This window comes from Punica granatum, chromosome 5, assembly GCF_007655135.1.
Source record: "Punica granatum isolate Tunisia-2019 chromosome 5, ASM765513v2, whole genome shotgun sequence".
In the NCBI taxonomy this organism is placed as follows: domain Eukaryota; kingdom Viridiplantae; phylum Streptophyta; class Magnoliopsida; order Myrtales; family Lythraceae; genus Punica; species Punica granatum.
This window is the reverse complement of record NC_045131.1, coordinates 10787161-10807072: the sequence shown is the minus strand read 5'-3', so window position 1 is coordinate 10807072 and position 19912 is coordinate 10787161. Positions and strand designations below refer to the sequence as shown.

Below are 19912 nucleotides of genomic sequence, written 5' to 3'. Positions count from 1 at the left end.
ATTTTTGGCCCAGTATCGGGCCGCTAACATAAGAAGACCCTCGATTCTCAATGCAATTACCAAAATGCCCCCGAAGCTACTGACTGGACTGTTCCGTACACAGAGAAGGCAGCCCGCCGGTACTGTCAGTAGCTAAATGAACGCTGAGGTTTCGTTTCTTCTTCTTCTTCTTCTTCAAAAGAACACAGCAAAGCTGAAATTTTGCGTCCTGATTCTTCAAGATGAGTACTATGAAATTTTGCCGCGAATGGTCAGCTCTGTTCATCTCCGTTCATTTCACGCAATCAATCTCTTGTTTTTGGGATAATTCTTGGACGCAGTGTGGGTTTCTCTCTTTTTTTTTCCTTGGGTTGAGTGTAGCTGATTTGCCGATGATTTTTTTTTTGTTGGGTGGTACAGTAACAATATTCTCTACCCTAAGGAAGATAGGGAGCAGAAGATTCTTCTGTACGCTTGCCGGAACTGCGATCACCAGGTCATCCTCTGAAATCCCTTTGGCTTTTCCGTTTCTGCCACAATGTAGGGTTTAGGGTTTTGTATATTTCTGTCCTATTTGATTGATATGCAATGCCTTATAGTCTGGATCGCCTTTTTTATTCCCTTGTGTACAGTTTGGCCCCTTTTTTTTTTTTGGTCTCAAAATTGTTGCATTATTTGTGGTGCTTATTCTGCTTGTGCTTTTTTTTTTCTTACAATAATTATGTTGTAGGCTCTTTTTCAGTGTTGTTGGGATATGCTAGGATCAAACTTGGTTGATTTAGTATCTTGTTTATGTAGAATTAAATTCCAGAAGGAAGTAATCCTTTAGCTGGCATAGAAATTGCTCAATGGATCAAAAATCCCTCCCCATATTCTTCATTGTTTTGCTTCATTCGATTTCTTCCATGGTTCACGAAATGGATTTTCACTGATTTTGCTTCATTCTGCAAAGTCTGGTTTCTGCATGACGGGATCAATAACGTCGGCAAAATTTTAAATTTGGGAATCCAAGCTGACTTGTTTTCTTAATCGAATGATATTTGATTGCTTTTCACGATCTTTTGAATTAGAGGTATTTGAAATTTTAGATTCCCAAGGTAACTATGCAAATGGGGGAGGAGAGGGATTGAACAGAATGACCATTATAACGATATATAGGTCTCATCGTCCATGTCTGTCTCAGAACTTTCTTCCAATTTGCAGGAGGTTGCAGACAACTTCTGTGTGTATCGAAATGAAATACACCACTCAGTGGGGGAGCGGACGCAAGTGCTGCAGGATGTAGCTGCTGATCCGACTCTCCCGCGTACGAAATCAGTCCGTTGTGCCGCGTGCAACCATGGAGAAGCTGTTTTCTTCCAGGTAAGCCTTTGGTTCTCTTGGATGCGTATTTTTGAGGTCAACTAGTCTAGTATTAAGCGCACCTATGTCTTACAAATAGGGGCCTCTCAATTTTTGTTCATTCGGCAAAAGAGTTAAAAATTTGGTCATCAGGGTGTTTCTTACCAGTTGGAATATCAGGTTTGTCTCCGCTTATGAATTTTTTTTTTTTTGTTGGGTTGAATGGAGTGTTGATTGGTGCAGTGGGATCAAGTGGGTTGGAAGGGAAATAAAATAAAATTACTGTGCCTCTTTCTGTTCATCTATTCTAACGGGACTCTGAATGCTGCCCAATTGCTGGTCCTAATTAATTCTATTACTTTGAAACAGCGTATGAAGCTTAGCTTGGTTTTACTTGTGATACAATAGAATCAGTAGGTCGACACAGTTGAGATATAAGATGAGTGAGCACTGTCAATCTCTGACCTTTTGTGAGCTCGATTCGGGCATGCTCTCATTTTCATTAGCTTTTTTCTTCTAGTAAGGAATTGAGGTATCTTCACATTTAGCTATTTTCCAAGGAAAGTCATTGATGCATGTCCAATGTGAAGCTTTCTGTAGCCATTAGCTGCTTACATCCTTTGCTTGCATCACATGAGATAATTGAAAGGAGAGATCTGTAACAATGATAGATCCATTAAGACAGGGAGTGGTAAATTAAGTGCAACTACGACTTACGAATAGGGCACCTCTCAAATTATGGAAATAATGGAAGTGTTTGCTTATGCTCTGCTTGTATTAGTATTTGTTTGCAAAGAAAACCTCGAGAATCATGTTGCAAGTTTTTTGTCCAGCTCTTGCATAATTTGTTTTCTGATTATTCCATTTTGGTAATTTTTTTATGCAGGCTACTGCAAGGGGGGAGGAAGGTATGACTCTGTTCTTCGTCTGCTGTAATCCGAATTGTGGTAACCGTTGGAGGGATTGACAAGTTACAGATTCTATTCAGCCAAAAAAGACAAGTTACAGATTCTAACTCCTGTATTCAAAAGCTTCTGTTGTGGATCGGTTCACACTGTCTTGACTCGCTCCTTGACTGCTTCGGTCTGTTTAACAGCAAAATATTGAATTTCAGTATTTTTGTCTAGTATCGAATCTAGTAGTTGCCCTGCAACCCGGGGAAGGGAAGAATTTATCTGTGTGTTCACCCTTCTTATATTTCTGCACGTATCACAAAAGAAGATATCATGCTGAAATAAAGACCCTTTCTGGATTGTGGTGCGAGAATAATCCAGCGACTTACTACTTCAGACAAAATGCATAAGTTCGTTATTCCGGAATGAGAAATTGCACTCTTGAATAGCAAATCCGCCTGCAGTTTTGCAGCCACCCAGCGCTCGTATCTTTGCAATGGAATGCCATCTTAAATCCTTAAGGTGGCTCCTTGAACATTGTCAGATTCAGGGGGAAGGAAACTGCATATCTCCTATCATCGTTAAATAGGTCGAGAGGAAAACTTGAGAGATGGCTTCGAGAACATCTTATGTGCAATCAAAGACAGGACCGAGATATTGAGGAAAAAAAAAAAACAAGCTTCAGCATCAAGAAACGTCTCGTGTGCGATTAGCAAAAGACTCGAGAGTTGAAATCATTTCCTATTTTTTTATTTTCTTTGATGAAGATCAGGTGTCTCTATACAGAATGAATCATGGAGATTTCTCCACAGCCATCTATTTTCTCCTCAGATCTCACTAATCAGCCCCTAAAGAAAGAATCCCTCAACTCCCAAATCTGTGTTGAAATAAGAGTCATCGGAGAAGCTATGGGAAGTGAAAAATTTTCTTTATCTACAGAATGCGGAGGAGGGGTCGTAATGGAAAAAATGAAGAAACTAATGAGGGCTATTTTTACAACTTTGATTGATCATGGCAATCTTCCTCTACGATTAATTCTCCTCTATACGCTACAAGGACGACAAGAGACGTGAGAACCAATCTGATAAGCGTTTAATTTTCGCTGAAGCCTCCTGATTCTTCCCAAAGTAGGATTCTGCATTTGAGAGCATCACCCTTATATCATGCTTCACAGCATCCAAGCTTCGGTAGTAGCTGTTCTCTAACCTTGATTGGATTACCTCGAGAGACAATGGAACCGGAAACCTGCAGCGTTTCAAGTACAGGAGTCAAAGCCTATAAACTACAATTCAGAAAAAGTACGTAGATAACTTTTCATTGCAAATGGGAGATCTTGGTCCGTTGGATGTTGCCATTATGTGAGGTTTTAGCAAACACTTGTATAACAGAGAGAAACTGGTACCTGTTCATAAAAATCGACTTCTGTGAAACTTGCCTCAGTTTTTCTACTCCATAGCGGTCCTGAACATTAACAAATGAATGAGAAAACATCCTTGACAGATTTCGCTAATCCACAATGGATGTCTTCTTTGAAATAGCGCGAAAATGTTTGTACCTGTACGCTGTTCCCCAACTGCTCCAGTTTCATGATCGAGAGCAGAAGCTTATTTCTGCTCTCTTCATCAATACAGGGCTGTTCCCACTGGGTATCAGCATCAAAAAGCTCCCAGGGACTGTGACAATGGGTCTCCGTGGGATCGCTTTTGTACTGGATCATGAACCTCTCCCATGGACTGTCAGGAAATTCCGGAGATTTAGGCTTCATGGACAAAATCCGCCCATCCCACCAACTCCCGCCATCTTCTCCCTCATTCGTCCACCAAACCCTGCACTTGTCCCGAGTTGTCCAGTTCCTCTGAATAGCAGCCTCAAAGCGGTTCCTCTCAACAAGAAAGTCGGGAAAGCCTGTCACCTCGGGAAGGGTCAGTTTGAATGTCTCACCGAACACATTTGAAGTGGGGTCCACAAATCGGAGGGTCATCTTGCAGCAGCTCTCCCCAGACCCAGCCATTATGGAATACTCAAGACCTTCAACGCTGCAAAATTCCACTGCCCTTATTTTCGACTTCAGTAGCTTTGAAGGCGCGCGCTCCCTCGAGCCGCTCTGACTGAGGAAATCCTCATGGCCCTGAGAAGATTATACAAATTACCCCAAATTCCCAGAAAAGAAAACTAAACCCAGAAAAGGTATTTATCAGGGGCAATTGAAGCTTAAATATCAGCTTCGAGTCTTGTTGGTAAATGGTGAAAAAGAGACAGCTACAGCATCAGCTAAGTAACAAATCACTTGATTTTTGACTTGTTTCCCCAATCTCTACTCCCCAGTATTTCTTCCAGAGAGGCTTTTTAAGTGCTTAACCTAATCTAGTTTTAGTAGGCCAGTGAGTGAGAAACTACATACCTGTCTCAAGTAGACTACTGCATCCCCTTGTTGAGGTATGTAACGGGACCCCTCCTCGTGCGCAGTCAGTAACAACCATGAGCCTTTCTTTGAGGGTTGATGATTCAGCTTCCTTTTCTCAACTGCACTACTAGCATCTCGTAGATAGCAACTGGCCCGTCTATTCCTAGTCGACCTCAACCCCACTGTAACTTTTGGACTTGATCCCCAATCTTCATTTTGAAGACCATTTCTTCTCGACCTACTCTCACGACTTTGATAGGCTTCCTCTTCATTCCCCAAGCCATCATTCACAGAGCTTGGGTCACGTACAGCAAACTTCGACTCTGGGGAACCAGTCTTGCAGGCCCCATTGGGTGAGCCTTCACGAGACTCCAACTCAGCACTCGCATTGCTTTCGTTCTTGTCAGTGTTCGAAGTGCTTTCTTCAATCCTAATACCATCTCTGTTTGTATTGTTAGTCTTAGCTTTGTTGAGCTTCGATCTTCTATAGACAGCATAGGTCTTGTTATGGGAGATTGAGTTTTGCTGCGTGGCAAGTGAGCAAGGATTATTCTCTGAATCTTGGCATCCCTCATGTCCATCGTCTACAGTAATTCTCTTATTGCTAATGGGATCAAATGCTTCTAGGGTTCGATTTTGGGATGCGCTCAAAGGGCTTTTACATGATGCAGTATTGTCTGGACCATCTCTACAGTCGTCAACAGCGATTCTTAATTCTTGTTGCGATGAATCTGCTGAACCAACTGGAGCATTATCTGATGCAGAAAGTAGTTTCAAGCCATCTTTGACTTCATCTAAGGAAGCAATAGGTGGGGTTTCACCCTCAAAAGGAACACCATCCTCTTCTCGCAATTTTTTCTCCACCTCAAGCTTACCATTGTCTCGCAACTTTGGAGACCCTTCAATTTTCAGAAACCCATTCATCGTATTAGCACTTTCATCATTACCATCTGAAAGCAAACCAGTTTCTGCATAAGGGATTAATGGTGCTGTCTCTGCAATTCTCGGACGTTTAACAGATCGGGCTTTGACCCCACCCCATTTTATCTTACCATTCGTGTACCCTTCAGTCAAGTCTAGACAATTTTCAGTCTTAACCTTATCCTCGTGCTCTTTCCCTCTCATTGGAACCAAGCTGCAATTGGCACCACTGGATGGACCTTCCATAGAGGAATCTTTTCTACTTGCCGGTCCAACTTCTAGAGGAGATTCATTAGTCACGAGTTCTGGAGGAATTTTCTTGTTCGAATCTCGAACTGGCAGCTTCAGAATCAGCCTCCGCCTTTTTTCAGGGATCACAGGAATATCAGAATTTTCTCGCTGTTCTGCAGCAGCATCCTCGGACCCATCCAAGGTCACTTTTTCCTTTCCTTTCGAGAACTTGATTTGCTTGTTCCCCAATGACTGATCTGACTCCTCACTCTGGAGAATCAAATCTAGTCCCCTTGATTCACTTTCTGAAGAATCAGATCCTGATGTATAATCTTCTTCTTCTTCTTCTTCTCCATCTGTGGATGCTCCCCTGATCCTTGAAAACAGAGTGAGAGCATTCCGAGCAGCCTTCCTCCGAGGTCTCACTCCTTTTGATTTTGAAGATTTCTTCTTTTTCTTACCATTCTTATGTTTCTTTCCATGTTTACTTCTGAAAATGTCAACCTCGTTCTCCTCCAGGTTCCTCCTCTTCACGCGCCTCCCAGATGAAGTCATAATTTCAACCTGAAAAACAAAAAAGCTCCGCTCGTTATTGGATAACCTTCAAATGATAATTTTGGACATCTTTTAGGACTGGCAGTGGTTCGCAGAATATACCGAAGTTGATTCTTACCATTAAACCTACACGTATTAGGCAAAGCTATTGCTCAAGCCTAGAGGAGTTACTAAATGGGATATATTTTACCATGTTCCACGAGGCCTCTGCTGTGGAAAATTCCTTCTGAGGAACCTCAAGAAGGTGATAGTTATGTATCTATAACGTGAGACCAAGAAGATGCTCCAGCTATACTTTTAAATTTTTACCTACACGTCTTCACAATCCTTAGAATTTAATATTATATACACACAAAACACAATGTGTTTCCCAATCCTGCAGATTCATTCACGCCCTATTCTTGGAGCAAACTTATAGCACATGCCCAATTACTAATAGATATATTAAATATGGTGACTCTTCACAATCAGCACTCATTAAAGATTATTTTTAAACAGAAGTGAAATCTGAGAACACTTGCCTCTGCCTTCTGCTTTCTCCTTTTCGATCTACGTAAACCATCAATAGAGTCCTCAGCCTCACTATCCTCAGATTTGAACTCAGGCTCATCCGAGGAAGTGGAACCTAGACTCCCTTGCTCCCCTCCGGAAGAATATTCCTCGGCAACATTGTACTCTGAATCATTATCGTCAGTCACTACCACTACTTCGTTCTCGGGCTCCCAGTCCATTGCATCTACAAATTCCGGCAACGGATCGAGGAGCACATCCAAATCAGCCAATGGGAGCAGTTGGAACTCCTGGTTCAGACTGAAGTCGGGTCCCACGGTGAGCCTTAGAGAAAAAGGGCGCCACTCAATCCCAAGAGCTCCCAACCTACGCTTCTGGTACATGCTCTGATAAGGTTCTTCATATGGAGTCATTGCTGGGATTTTTGAAACCAAAAGGGAAAACAGTTCAGTAAACAAGTATGACTCCACGAGGAAGGCAAGTGCACTGCTGGTTTAAATACAGACCAGAGTCACAGAGCAGATCCTGCAAGTTCCTTCGATAGGGAGCAAGCTGTGTTTCCTGAACCACATGTCAAAACTCACCTTTAGTCATGGACTTGAGTTTGACAACAAAGTAAAAATGGTCAAAGGTAGTCATCAAAAAACAAAAACAATGGTCAAAGGAAACAGAAGAATAGTATCATGAGAAAGTATTCATAGAGTTAGAGCAGCATTTTGTTTTTATAACAGAAGCCATGCAGGCATGAAGATGAAAGAGAAAATGAATGGTCATTGAACCTGATCGAGCACATTCCCATAGGTATCTTGAGTAAGGGGCCGATAGTCCCCAAGGAAGAACTGTTTAAAGGTGAGAAGAAGCATATCAGTCTTGCAGAATGGCTGCAAAGTACCCATTTAAATACTTAAAGTGAACATATATAATGTTTGTGTACCTGATCGTACTTCGCATCCATTTGGGACTCTCCCTGTCCAGTACTTAATATATAAAGTTGACCAACATCATCTGAGAGAATAATCGACGTCCCATCCCTGCACCACAATAAAGTGAAACTTAAAATTTTTCACCACTCAAAACACTTTGAAAGTGCACCTATGATATCAACTTACGGTGAGAATTTCCCATCAACCAATTTGAAGCGTGACATCTCATATATCCGGATAGGCTTGCCTTCCCAAATCTGAACAATATGGCAAAGAGATGATCAACAAATTTCAACGCCCGAATAAGCAATATTCACTTGTCCGAGAGAACCCCGGCAATGCATCGTGAGCCCACATATATATCGTCCTCTTAAACACAACCAATTAATGTTTGAATAAAAATTGAAAATTTAGATGTTCTTCCAAATCTTAACTGAAAAATGGGAAGAACTTACATCCCAAACAATTGTTTTTCCATCATAACCTGCACTCATAGCAATCCTTGGGTTGAAAGGGTGAACATCGAGAACATATGTCTGACAAGTACAAGTGAAGTGATCAGAGAGAGCAACATTAGCACGATAGCCATGTAAATTATTGGCATATGTAGCCAAAAGATTAACTCACTGAATCAGTGTGGCCAGTCAATGAATGCACCAAACTACCATCAGATGCATTCCATACACATATTCTACAATCTGCACGAGACCATCACATTCAGATTGATACAGTTAATAGGGGAAAAAATAAAGTAATACCTCAGCAGAAATAGAGATAAAAGTTGGATGGGACCCAGCTATGTCCCCCAACATAGCAAAAAACTTTTAAATTCACTAAGATCAGGATTTAATAGACCGTCAAGCCAATAATGAAAGCAGGATTGACATTATCAGCAGCTCAAAGCACTTAAAAAAAAGGAAGGACAGACTTTAGTTTTCTTCAATTAGGAAAGTTTCTACATCCTGTGAATATAAAGAGGCTATAGGAACTGGGTAGATCATGTTTAGTCGTTTTGCAGTTATCATCAGAGGACAGTCAATAACCACCTATAACGGCTGGGCAGATTTCAAGCTTCAATAAATTTGTTATGACATGCTCCACATAACACCAAAGAAAAAAATAGAAGGCATAAAGTAGAGCAGACTGCCGAGCTAAAATTATCCAAAAGAGACCCCCTTTCTGGTTTTACTTTGCTGGTGAAAGAAAGGACAAAGACCACACCACAAATTGTGGTTTGATAAATCACCACAGGGTTATTTTTTTATGCAGAAAATGAATCTTACAGATAATAATATCAATATTTTACCCATGATAGCAGCAAGGACAAAGCGATTATCAAGGCTCCATATTATCATATTTACACCACGAGGGGTTGGGACGATTCGCTGACGAGGACCCCCACGTGGAGGTTGAGGTGGAATCGGTGGAGGTGGAACTTTAAGGTGGTATGCACGACTCCAGCGTCCAGCCCTTGACTGAAACCAGATATCAATATCATTGATTTTGCAAATCTTTGGGCAAATCCATATAAGTCCTCACTAAAGCAGAACACAGCTTGCGAAATTGCTGCTCAAAGTGCTGCTATTTCTGGTAAATCCACCAACAACCCTGTAATTTCTTGAGGACAACAAGCTCTGATTCTTTCTAAACCTATTCTGGTTCTTGGATTCCTCAACCCCCCCCCCCCCACAATATAAAAATTAAGCTTAAATAAATGACAAAACCCCAACTGGAAATAAGATGATTTACATGTGATCTCCGTGATTTTGGAATCCATATAATAGCACTTCCATCACGAGAACAAGTGACAATATTGTCATGACTAAACCTGAAAGCACAAAAAGGACATGGCGTCAGTCACATGCATAAACAATGAAAACTGATATATAACCATCAATTACTTAATCCTCTTCCTCATTGGACAAGAGAAGAAATTGGTAAAGAACCCTAGGTTAAGGGCTAGCTATTAGTTCAAGAAGAAAAAGATACCAAGAGTTTTTAAATTTTGAAGCATTGTCTTCTTTCAAAGTTTCAGCTTGGGAAAATCTTGATGCCACTGCACAGCCGCTGTAAGATAAAGAAGCATCATATCAACAGCAAGTGATAAAAAAAGTACACAGCAACAGACTCAAAAAATATCATCAAATAATAGTTAGACCAGCTGGAAGGGACAGATTACCTGAATTGCACGTAATTGACGTCATTCTCATGGCCAGCCAGGACATCTATCTCGTAATTTGGCTGGTCCCCGTCATCCTTGTTGGGCTTAAAAGCATTATAAACCTACAAACAGGTAAAACGTTTATGAAGGGAATCGATTCATACGTGGATATTCAACCACAAGCAGAAAAATTAACACAAGGACATCATTTGCATGTTCCACTCCATTGTAATAAAGGGTAGTTCAATCGGCCCATTATAGTTTAAAGGCAGCGTCAAAGTGTGCCTGTAGAATTATTTCTCTTAGAGATGCCATTCTAGCTATTGAAACCATCTCAATTTTGACCTCAATCGCTGAAATCAATAAATTTTTGGACAGGAATCTGGTCAAGGAACCTCACGGGAGAGCAGGTCCAGGATCTCACTTCCCCCCTAGTGTGAAGAAAAAAAGAATTTCACGTCACAAAAGAAAAATTGGGGTAAGGGCTCTTGTTGCTACCCTAGCAAGAGTGTCTGAACTGCCCGTGACAAACACTGTTCCATTGGCATTGAATGCGCAACAGAATATTTGATGATTCTGAGGAGCTGAACTTGCTGGTGGAGCCCCATTCCTTCCTGTTTGAATTAAAAGTATTATTAATCACAATCTTCTGTCAGAATTAATATTGTACATGAAATAAGTCATCACCTGCTGCAGAATCTGCAGGCCGTGGGACATATATCCGCGGAGAAAACTGGGAATTCCTGGCGTCCCAAATTCTGCACGTTCCATCATCCGATGACCTGCAGAAGGCAATCGCATGCACAAATATCAGAAGCAATAAAGATGTAAAGGTAAACAAGAGAACAAGGGAAGCAACGGAAAACCAGATATGTTATAAGTTAAAGGTGAAAATGAAGTCCAGCAACGAATCCACTACCAAAGAGAGTGCAAATAAAATTCGATAGCAAACATGCATTAAAGGAAAAGAGCCCGAAATCAATTGTCCAGTTACTTATTTCCATCAATCCATGTCTCCCATTAGCTGAAGCTTTTAAAGAAAATAAATAGGCATAGAAGCAGCAGACCTGATCATTGGCTGGAAACCTACTCAGCTATAGGCAGGCCTGAAACCACAGGGCCAGGGCTGGAGAAACTTCAAGCTTGGCCTCAGAATTAACTTAATTTAACTTAACATGTGCCATCTTTATTCTAAAAAATTCTGTGTTTGGTATCAGTAGGCTTAGGCATGATTTTTCTTAAACATAAAAGCCAGCATCGACCACACCCAAACCACTGGACAAATTCTAATTCAACCCTACCAAAATTATGTCCTTTTCTTATTTAGAAAATCTAATATGTTTGGTATCAGTAAGCTTAGGCGTGGTCTTTCTAAACAAAATTCTACATCCAACCTAGAAAATACCCAAGCAAACAGGGCACATGAAAAGGTCTACCGATCAAGTGCAAATACTAAATTTTGAGTCCCCAAGTCCTCATTGATTCATTTATATAATTCCTGTGGCATACACTATAGAAGTAAAAGTATTAGATATGCGAAAAAAGATCTGACTCACGATAGAAGCTGGTAAACAGCAGTAGGTCTTGGGCTAAAAGCAATGGCGGTAACTGCCCCAGTATGCCCACGAAGAACTGAAATCGGCAGCCCATCAGGAAGACGCCACTGAGGATATCCAAAGAGAAAAAGTTCAAAGAATTATTTGTGTACGACAACCACTTCAAAAGAAAAGGTGAAGCAAAAAGAAGAAAAGAGAATTGTTGATAATGTGAGAGCTTACAACACGAATGATGCAGTCATTCGATGAGGATGCCACCAGAGCATTATTGGAACTCACAGCCAGATCAGTAATATCACCCTTCAATGATTTTGACATAAAGTAATGAGCTAATTACACACATAATAACAAAAAAAGAATAAAATAAGATAAAAGACAATTAACTTAATGGACTCGAAAACTCACTTCATGTCCGCGACAACTTGCCAGACAATATGCAGTTTCCATAGACCAGATTTTGACTAGACGATCATCTGAGCCGGTAATAACATATCTTCCCAAGCGGTCAAATGATGCTGCAAGAATTTCCATCACATAAAAACAAACTTAAAACTATACATTGAACTTCACAGCATTATCAAACAATTATGAACCTAGATTGCCTATCAAGACCACATGATACAAAGCTCAAACATTTGATTAGAAAGAAGCACTATAGCACCATCCTACAAGCAAGGAATGAATATGATCATGCTAATTCTACTAGAGAACACTTAGAAAATATATCCCTCCGTGCCAGTCCTCTAGATAGTGAGTTTTAAATTTAGCGTAAAAACCAGACAAGTAGACTATCTTCTACATTTTTCATTGGAGAGATTATGCTATTTGCCGTTGGGGGGGAGGTGGGGGTGTAAGTTCTAGAAAACCTTAATGATGCATATTATAGATTGTAAAGGAGCACCTTTAAATAAAGCAGAAAAGAAATAATCTGAAAGACGGAATTTAAAAGGACAAATATCCATTTACTGTGAACAAAAAACAGAAGGTTTGTCATGCCAACTCAGAGATGAAACAATTACTATTTAAATCCCATTAAGAAAGGACCGAAGTTCAATTTTATGACACAATTCAAGCACAGAGTTGGGCATAGATTTTATGTATAATCAAACAAATGTGGGAATGGATCTAGCAAATTTTAACGGAATATGTTACCACAAGCTCAAAGATAAACTGGATCAAAAATAAATTATGGACAGTGCATAATGATGAACAATCCTGTTACTATAATTTGTTTTCAGGAAGAATGTAAAAGGCCTGTAACGAGATAGCTGATCTAAATGAGTCCCAGAATTGTATTTGATTTCTCTTGGTAGATCTAACTTTGTTATGACTTCCACAACTTGATTTTGACATATACAAAATTAGATTTAAAGCATACCACAATACACTGCATTTCTATGCCCCCTGATCTTCTTGATATTCTGCATCTTTTGCACCATGGTTGACGGCTTTGCAATTGCATAGGAAGCCGCCCGAATTGACGGCGAACGATGATGACGAGCGAAACCACCCCCAATTTCCCGGAGGCATAACCCTCGAACTTGATCTGCTTGCCTGTGGGGCCAACGCATGTGAGAAGGTGGATGTCTAACTTCATTTTGTCCTTTTTCCTCTTCATCTGTACAAATATGACAAAAGTCAAAAGGTTTAACACTTTAGAAACCAAATGGTTGGATCTCTCCATCTAGGAAAAGAGGCATAGCCAGTTCAATCATCTACATGACATTCATATATCCAAAATAATGAAATTATTAAATTTATCTTCCTAAATACCTTTTACAAAGCCTTATTTTGTTTAACTTACTGAACCCTCACTAAATCATGACATTATAGCTTGATTCCTAAGTGAAATACTCCCACAAATCCTCTTAGAACATCAATCAAGACCAATTGGTGTTATATTTTGAAAACCTTAAAACAAAATACTCAAACAAACCATCTGATATGGGGAAGGGTGAAAAAAAACTACTCAATCAAGGGATGGTGAAGCTGTAGCCCTTAGAGGGGATAAAAAGGAAAGAGGTGACCTACTCAGCAATGAGAATGAACCTGTTCCTAACAGAGTAGGAACATCAGCTGCAGTTGGAGCTCGTCCACCAGTCACACCTTGTGATGGAGAAGCACTAGTATGCATTAACTGCTTCAAAAGCTTTACCAAGTGATCCTTTTCGATGTGAGGATTCCTAAGAAGACGCAGGATGCGTTGATGTTAGTTATTAATAAAGCGGACCATCAAATCTTACTTTACGATTATCAGCTGACCAACAGAAGAAAAAGAAAATATAAATGTCAACCATCTACAAAGGAATATAACAGAATTCCTAGTTTCAAGGAGGGCCCTAGTCAAATTCCTTATAGACCTCCAATGCCAGTGGAAGTATTTTAGTAGATTTCAACTTTCAGCTTAGCAACAAGAAAGAGATACCTCTCTAACAAGTTATTGTAACTCAACGGTAATGATACACCATCATCATTTTCATCCCCACTGGCCCCACCACTCCTTGAATACCACGCATGATATCTTCTTGGTAGAAGTTGATGCTCAAGAAGCTCATTCCACAGTTGTCCGCAAGTTCTTTGACATGGTCCAGTAGACAGGAAATGCATAATCAAGAAGTAAACTTCTTTAAGGTCTATGTCCACGTCGGGCTTCGTTTTGTTCCTCGACTGTGGATCTACAAGCAAAGTATTTCCATGTCCTCTGGTGACGAACCTCAAGGGTTTAATTGTAGCAGGAGATGGATCGCCCGTTGGAACATGCTTCTGAAGAGCCATATCCCCTGTACATCAGCAAATGATTAGCTCCACTCATAAACTTCTCTCTAGAATACATGTAGCATATGGAGAAGAATCGTCAATTTTTTAAGTTAAAATGGCGATAATAATTGAGAGTTTAGAACAAATATTTCCCAGCTTTAACAGAACTTGAAGAATTTTATTCAAGTGCTCAAACCATTTGAAAGGAAATACTATTTCAACATATGGTCACAGAACTTCACACGTAACTATGGATATTGCTCGCTCATACCTTAGATAAACGACCAGCTAAAACCACCCACCAGGCTTCAGAAACAGACAAAAATGGACTATAAAAGAGGGATATAACTTATAAGGCACAGCATTCTCCGGCCATGGTTTCATGTAAACCACAGCTGCCCATTTCAGCACAAATATTTTCAAATCCTTCCCTATCCATCACAGTTGAATTCTCTATATTGCTCCCGCAGGCAGAGAAAAGAAACAGGAAGGTATAAAATGAGGAGGTACAGTTGTCTATCCACTTGCGCATTAAGATTTAGTTGCTAACATGTTTAACCAAGAAAAACATCCAAGACCCTTGAGCTGCCACCCTATTCTTTTCTTATCTATCATCCCTTAGCCATGTAAAGCTATGGCTCCCGGATATTCTTCAATTCCAAAAAGCAATGCTTAAACTAGATCTCGAAGCCAACCAATGAATACCCTCTTTCACAAATTTTTGATGGAAATTATATAGGAAAACTGTGTGAGCCCATTTTTCCTTTCTTATGCCTGGAGGAACATTTTCATAGCTTGCCTACCTAAATTTCAATGACCTGCCTGTCTTTCAAGATTCTGGTTTCACCGTGAACTGCTAAAGCCAACCAGTCCATAAAACCTTTTATTTCCCCATGAACCCTAATCGAACATATCATCGGCATTTCATCTCTGTTTGACAATTAATCTCGAGAGCGATTGATCCAAGTACAGAGCTAGGTGAGCAATTAAAAATATATGACCAATCCAGTAACCAAACCAGCGAATTTAATCTCATCCCCACGACGAATGCGCATAAAGAATTCGTGCATTAATACAAAATTAAGTTCCAAGGCAAAGGGAAGACCTTTTTTTTTTCCCTGCAACTTCAGATAATTAACCAGGTGGGCATATCCCCTGCAACCCAAAAGCCTCTTCTACAACTCAACAGCCCTGCCTTGCATGAATCAACAATGCATCCCTCTGCTTCAGCAACAAGATGGAAACCCTAAGAGTCGAATTCCTAACTTTCCAAGCATCACAAACCAATCAAGCTACAGCCATATGAATCAGCAAGAAACCAATACAGATTCATCAACAAGGCGGCATGCATAAGCCTTTATGCAACAGAATTCGTGCACGAGAGTCGGTCAAGAGTACAGAGAGACGGCAGAGAGACGCCCATACCATCAATGGAGCCCCGCCGGGGAGCGAAAACGGTGCTTTTTTGGGCGGCGAAGTGCGCCTCGGAGCCTCCTGCACTGGGGAGAAGACTGTGAATGGGGATCCAGAGTTCGAAGAGTTCAAAGGAGAAGAAAAAAGAAAAAATTGAGCGAAAAAAAAAATAAAATAAAAAAAAATTGAATTAGCGACTGCGGGGCACGCGCTGGGGGCGCGAGTGGTTGGATTACCGGCGAGAGGAGAAGGAGCAGAGGGAACGTAAATGGGACAAAAGATGTGAGAGAGAGCGTCTTATTATATGTATCCTCGAGTTCGGTGAAGAAAGGAAACAAAATAAAAAATCGAATAAAACAAGATATTGCCGAGATATTAAATGGAGGGGGAGAAGCTTCACGCGCATCGCGTGGTGCGTGCTGCGCACGGGCTGATAAAACGGTGCGTTTTGGTTGCCTCCTGGAGAGTCTTATATATATCGGAGAGCAGAGTTGGTTAGCACTCCTTTTCTTTTGTGTACTTAAAATCGAATCGAAAAGCGTTGTTGCATGTTTGTTAGAGGGGAAGGCCCCGCCATAGGATTGTTTGCCGCCTCTTCTCGTTACATACAAGTATTTTCATGCAATGCCAAAAAAAAAAATTGGAGGGAAGGGGTAAAATGGGTATTTTGGGTCAAATATAGTCAATTTAATTTGTTTGGAAGATCGAATAGTAATGCAATTATTCCAATTCATGCATGAATCTAGTCGACTCGGCTGGAGATTGTCTATAATCGGGAACGGTGTATATGTTTATTTTCTTTCCGTACGTAGTTGAGAGAAATTTCATAAATATAATTCAGACAGTCGACGTGACCTGTAAATATGGAATTGTACGTGAGAGAGCATGTATCGACCCATGTATAATGCAATATGTGGAACTATCAAACAATTGCATGGTGGCTTTGAAGAATGAGCCATATGTGTATTTAACTATCCGAAAAAAGAAAAAGAAAATTCATTAGGATTGATATGTGGTTAAAGAGTATGATTCCCTTTCTTGGAAAGTCTCTATGTGTAAAAATGACCACCGATATGACCAATATGGTCCGACCGACCTATCCTATGTGCTTGCAAGGTACTCATTCAGAACTCCTCTTTACTAAAAAAAGCAAAAAAAAAAAAGGACAAAACAATCCATATAATCCACGGATTTAAGGGAAGACCACCCATCCCGGTCCCCCTAGTATGTGAGTGGTGACATGGGCCTGAAACTTTTGGGTTGTTGCAGGCCCAAAAGGGGGCCCAAAGTGTAGACCCATGAGTCCACATGCTCTAAAAGTCAATACAAGACCCATTGGACCTACCCGCTCCGCATTCCGACACCTTATTACAAAAAGAAAAGTCTATATATGGGCCTTGAAATATTGAGTGACACTAACACATATACTGTGGTGTGCAAGTCTTCATTCAGTGCCTGCCATGATATTTTGTGGAGCCTATAGCACTTATTTTTTTAATATTTTTTTCAACATTTTATTAGAACTAACACATACCACGTGACCTTGGTATGTTAGTCTCACCTAATATTTTCTCCTACGCGAGAACAAAAGCTTTTGACATTTTGGTCATGGCATGGCCGATGTTACCTGAACCCCGGTGGATTATTGTTGAGAGAGATTGTCCCGCACAAAAAAATAAAAGAGAAATCCACGGATTTATAAGAGATTGGGTATCACAATCTACTAGCTCAAATTTTTTGGTTGGAGATGGGCCTAATCGCTTATAGGTCTAATGAAATTTTACATGGTGTCAGAACAGATTAAGCTTTCATGCGTTCGTGTGAGGACTCACACTGCGCCAGGCTTGAGTGTGAAACTCGTGGCTAGTGAAGTCTGAGTCCCAAGTGAAAACCTGGCTCGTAGTTGGTTTGACCCTCTTCACTCGAGTGTAGAAGAGGAAGTCCACCTCGAGGTAGTTAAGGCCTGAGTCCGAAAGATAGGAGAGCTCGGCTCGGGTAAGCTGTTGAACGCGAATGTTTAAGTGTCCACGTGACATGTATAGGTAAAAAGTGAGAAAGATCACGTGATGCCACTTGACGGTAAATGTTGAGAGAGTTTGTCCCACATGAAAAAAATTAAAGAGAAGTACACGAGTTTATAAGAAATTAAGTACTATATTCTATTAGCTCGAACTTTGGACTTAGAGGTTGGTTCAATTGCTTATGGGTCAAGCGATATTTTTACATATTACGAATACTGTGTGGTAGTTTCCATATTTTATGGGATATGCCAAATTGCCAATTGTATTCATGCACAGTATATCTTCTCGTTAGGGTAGTTTTCATTCTTACCATTTTAGAGGAGACTTTCCTTTTTTTCTAAGCTCTGTACATTTGTATATAATTGACCGATCAAAGAGAATGAATTAAGCTTTCTTGCTCCACAAAATTCTATAATTACACTAGCCGCAACAATCTATTTTCTCTGGACATTTCATGGGATCAACCGGCCGCATATAGCCCCGTGTACCCATTACGTACTTAGTTATGGTCGTGAATGCCTAGCATGCAAAGGTGTTTTATGACTTAATCACTTAGCTAGCGCCTAGGCGACCAGTGCAGCCATTTTTCACATAGAAAAGGGATGAACTTTCTCATTTCGGTGTGCATTTTAGCTTATGGAAGCTTAATGGGCCCCGACTAATTCAGTTCGAGTCGGATCGGTTCTCTAAATAACAAAACTCTTTCAATCGTAAATTTTATTCATTTACAAGACTTGAAATGAAAATCTGATGGGCTAAACTACCAAAACCAATTTGGGTTGATAGGAATGAGCATTTTCGTATTTCACCTTATAGGGGTAGTTGGACTACATCTAAAATTCCATTTATTATTGAAGAAGTTGACAAGAAGAGTCCCTCAAACGGATCAGGAAGAGGAAACTCTACTTCAAGATAAGAAAATGCCCCCACAAAAAAGGAAAAAAAGAACATACAGATTGCAAGTACAGAATTGCATTTTCATGAGTGTATAATTTGATTATCAGCATGGAAGGGTTTCTTTACGGTTCCTCGGTCAGTTCTACGGTTCCCCGAAAATTGATGTGGAATGTACCAAAGTTTTGATATTAGACTGGATGATTATGTGTCTACTAAAAACTTTGGCACAACCGACTCAGTTTCTATGCGAACCTTAACAAAGTGATGGTTCTTTGGATGACCATTTCTCCCCTCAAAGCAGAATGGTTCCAGCATGGCTTTCCCTTCCCCATTGTTTCCCTGTCCAGGTGGTCACATCCTACTTTGGTAAAATTCAAACAAGCAAACTATGAAATAATAGGGCCCGCCTGGGAACAAATTTTTTCTTTTTTTAACTCTACTTGATTTTTACTCGTAAAAGACAAAACTCTCCGTTATTTTTTATTTTTTATGAGCCCTATGCGTTTGAAAAAACATCGGGAGACCCAGATGCTTTCTCAAACACATGAAGCCCACAAAAAACAAAAGTAACGGCGAACTTTGCCTTTTGCTAGTAACAATCAAGTAGAGTAAAAAAAATAATTTATTCTCAAATAGGCCTAAATTATGTATGTTTTTTCATATTACAATAGGCTCATGAGTACAATAAGAATAAATTAAACGGTGAATAAAAAATTAGTGATGAAATTTGAATATGAAACATATCAATTTCAAATGGAATACGAGTGTCAGTAATATACAAGCAGAGCAAAATAGTCATTTTAGCTTAAGCATAGAGTCAGAATCAAGAAACTCAGACGAGCCAGAGTCGAGATACCCAGCAAAGTCAGACTTAAAATGTGACCGACTCCAGAGTAAAATGTCCATGCTTCATGTAAAAATTTCACAAGTGGGAGTTTCTTTAATAAAACGGGATTCTGCCATCCTCCTATACGTACATAGAAGGTACGCTTCACTATCATTTCAACAATTTCTCTCCCATTTAATAGATCGTTATCACCTTATCTGGCTTAAGTATCGAAACGTCGAATTGGCCTACCTTATCTGGCTTAAGTATCAAAACCTCGAATTGGGCCATCACCCTCAATTTGACTTTCCTGGTGTCGTGCATGTCAGGTCGTGACTATGTCGAACGATCGGTAGCCGCTCTCTCTGACCTATCCGGCCAACCGAACACAGTCATGCATCAGAGTCACACGAAGGAGAAATTCAAAGTTAAACTCGTCAGTCGGTGTGAGCATGGATCTAAGACCAGGACTGCCATCTCATTACCAGTTTCAAGAGACGTTCCAATCGCTGCAGCTTTCTTGC

The 19912-nt window shown here is 40.3% G+C and overlaps 2 protein-coding genes across 7 annotated transcripts; one reads left to right on the top strand and one right to left on the bottom strand.

Moving 5' to 3' along the window:
- The first annotated feature begins 66 nt into the window (after nucleotides 1–66).
- On the top strand, nucleotides 67–2494 carry LOC116206709 (DNA-directed RNA polymerases II, IV and V subunit 9A). The gene is made up of 4 exons (XM_031539504.1): nucleotides 67–250; nucleotides 400–475; nucleotides 1183–1341; nucleotides 2207–2494. Exons 1-4 carry the CDS (start codon nucleotides 222–224, stop codon nucleotides 2285–2287), a joined length of 345 nt encoding a protein of 114 aa, XP_031395364.1. The 5' UTR covers nucleotides 67–221; the 3' UTR covers nucleotides 2288–2494.
- A 443-nt stretch (nucleotides 2495–2937) lies between these two features.
- On the bottom strand, nucleotides 2938–15810 carry LOC116207459 (bromodomain and WD repeat-containing protein 1). 6 transcript variants are annotated; one of them, XM_031540407.1, is made up of 25 exons: nucleotides 15657–15810; nucleotides 15337–15452; nucleotides 13900–14254; nucleotides 13506–13657; nucleotides 12853–13092; nucleotides 11880–11989; nucleotides 11697–11774; nucleotides 11475–11581; nucleotides 10606–10700; nucleotides 10417–10532; nucleotides 9937–10040; nucleotides 9747–9824; nucleotides 9507–9585; nucleotides 9064–9232; nucleotides 8385–8455; nucleotides 8213–8293; nucleotides 7944–8014; nucleotides 7769–7865; nucleotides 7614–7673; nucleotides 7341–7395; nucleotides 6846–7249; nucleotides 4615–6333; nucleotides 3769–4341; nucleotides 3616–3674; nucleotides 2938–3458 (listed from the first exon to the last, which is right to left on the bottom strand). In XM_031540407.1, the coding sequence occupies exons 3-25, from the start codon at nucleotides 14247–14249 to the stop codon at nucleotides 3263–3265; spliced, it is 5064 nt and encodes a 1687-aa protein (XP_031396267.1). In that variant the 5' UTR covers nucleotides 14250–14254; nucleotides 15337–15452; nucleotides 15657–15810; the 3' UTR covers nucleotides 2938–3262. The 6 variants fall into 6 exon arrangements, with proteins under 6 accessions (XP_031396267.1, XP_031396268.1, XP_031396270.1 ...); XM_031540408.1 differs by having other exon boundaries at nucleotides 15337–15492; nucleotides 15657–15785; XM_031540410.1 differs by having other exon boundaries at nucleotides 15337–15455; nucleotides 15657–15782.
- Between the last annotated feature and the right edge of the window lie 4102 nt (nucleotides 15811–19912).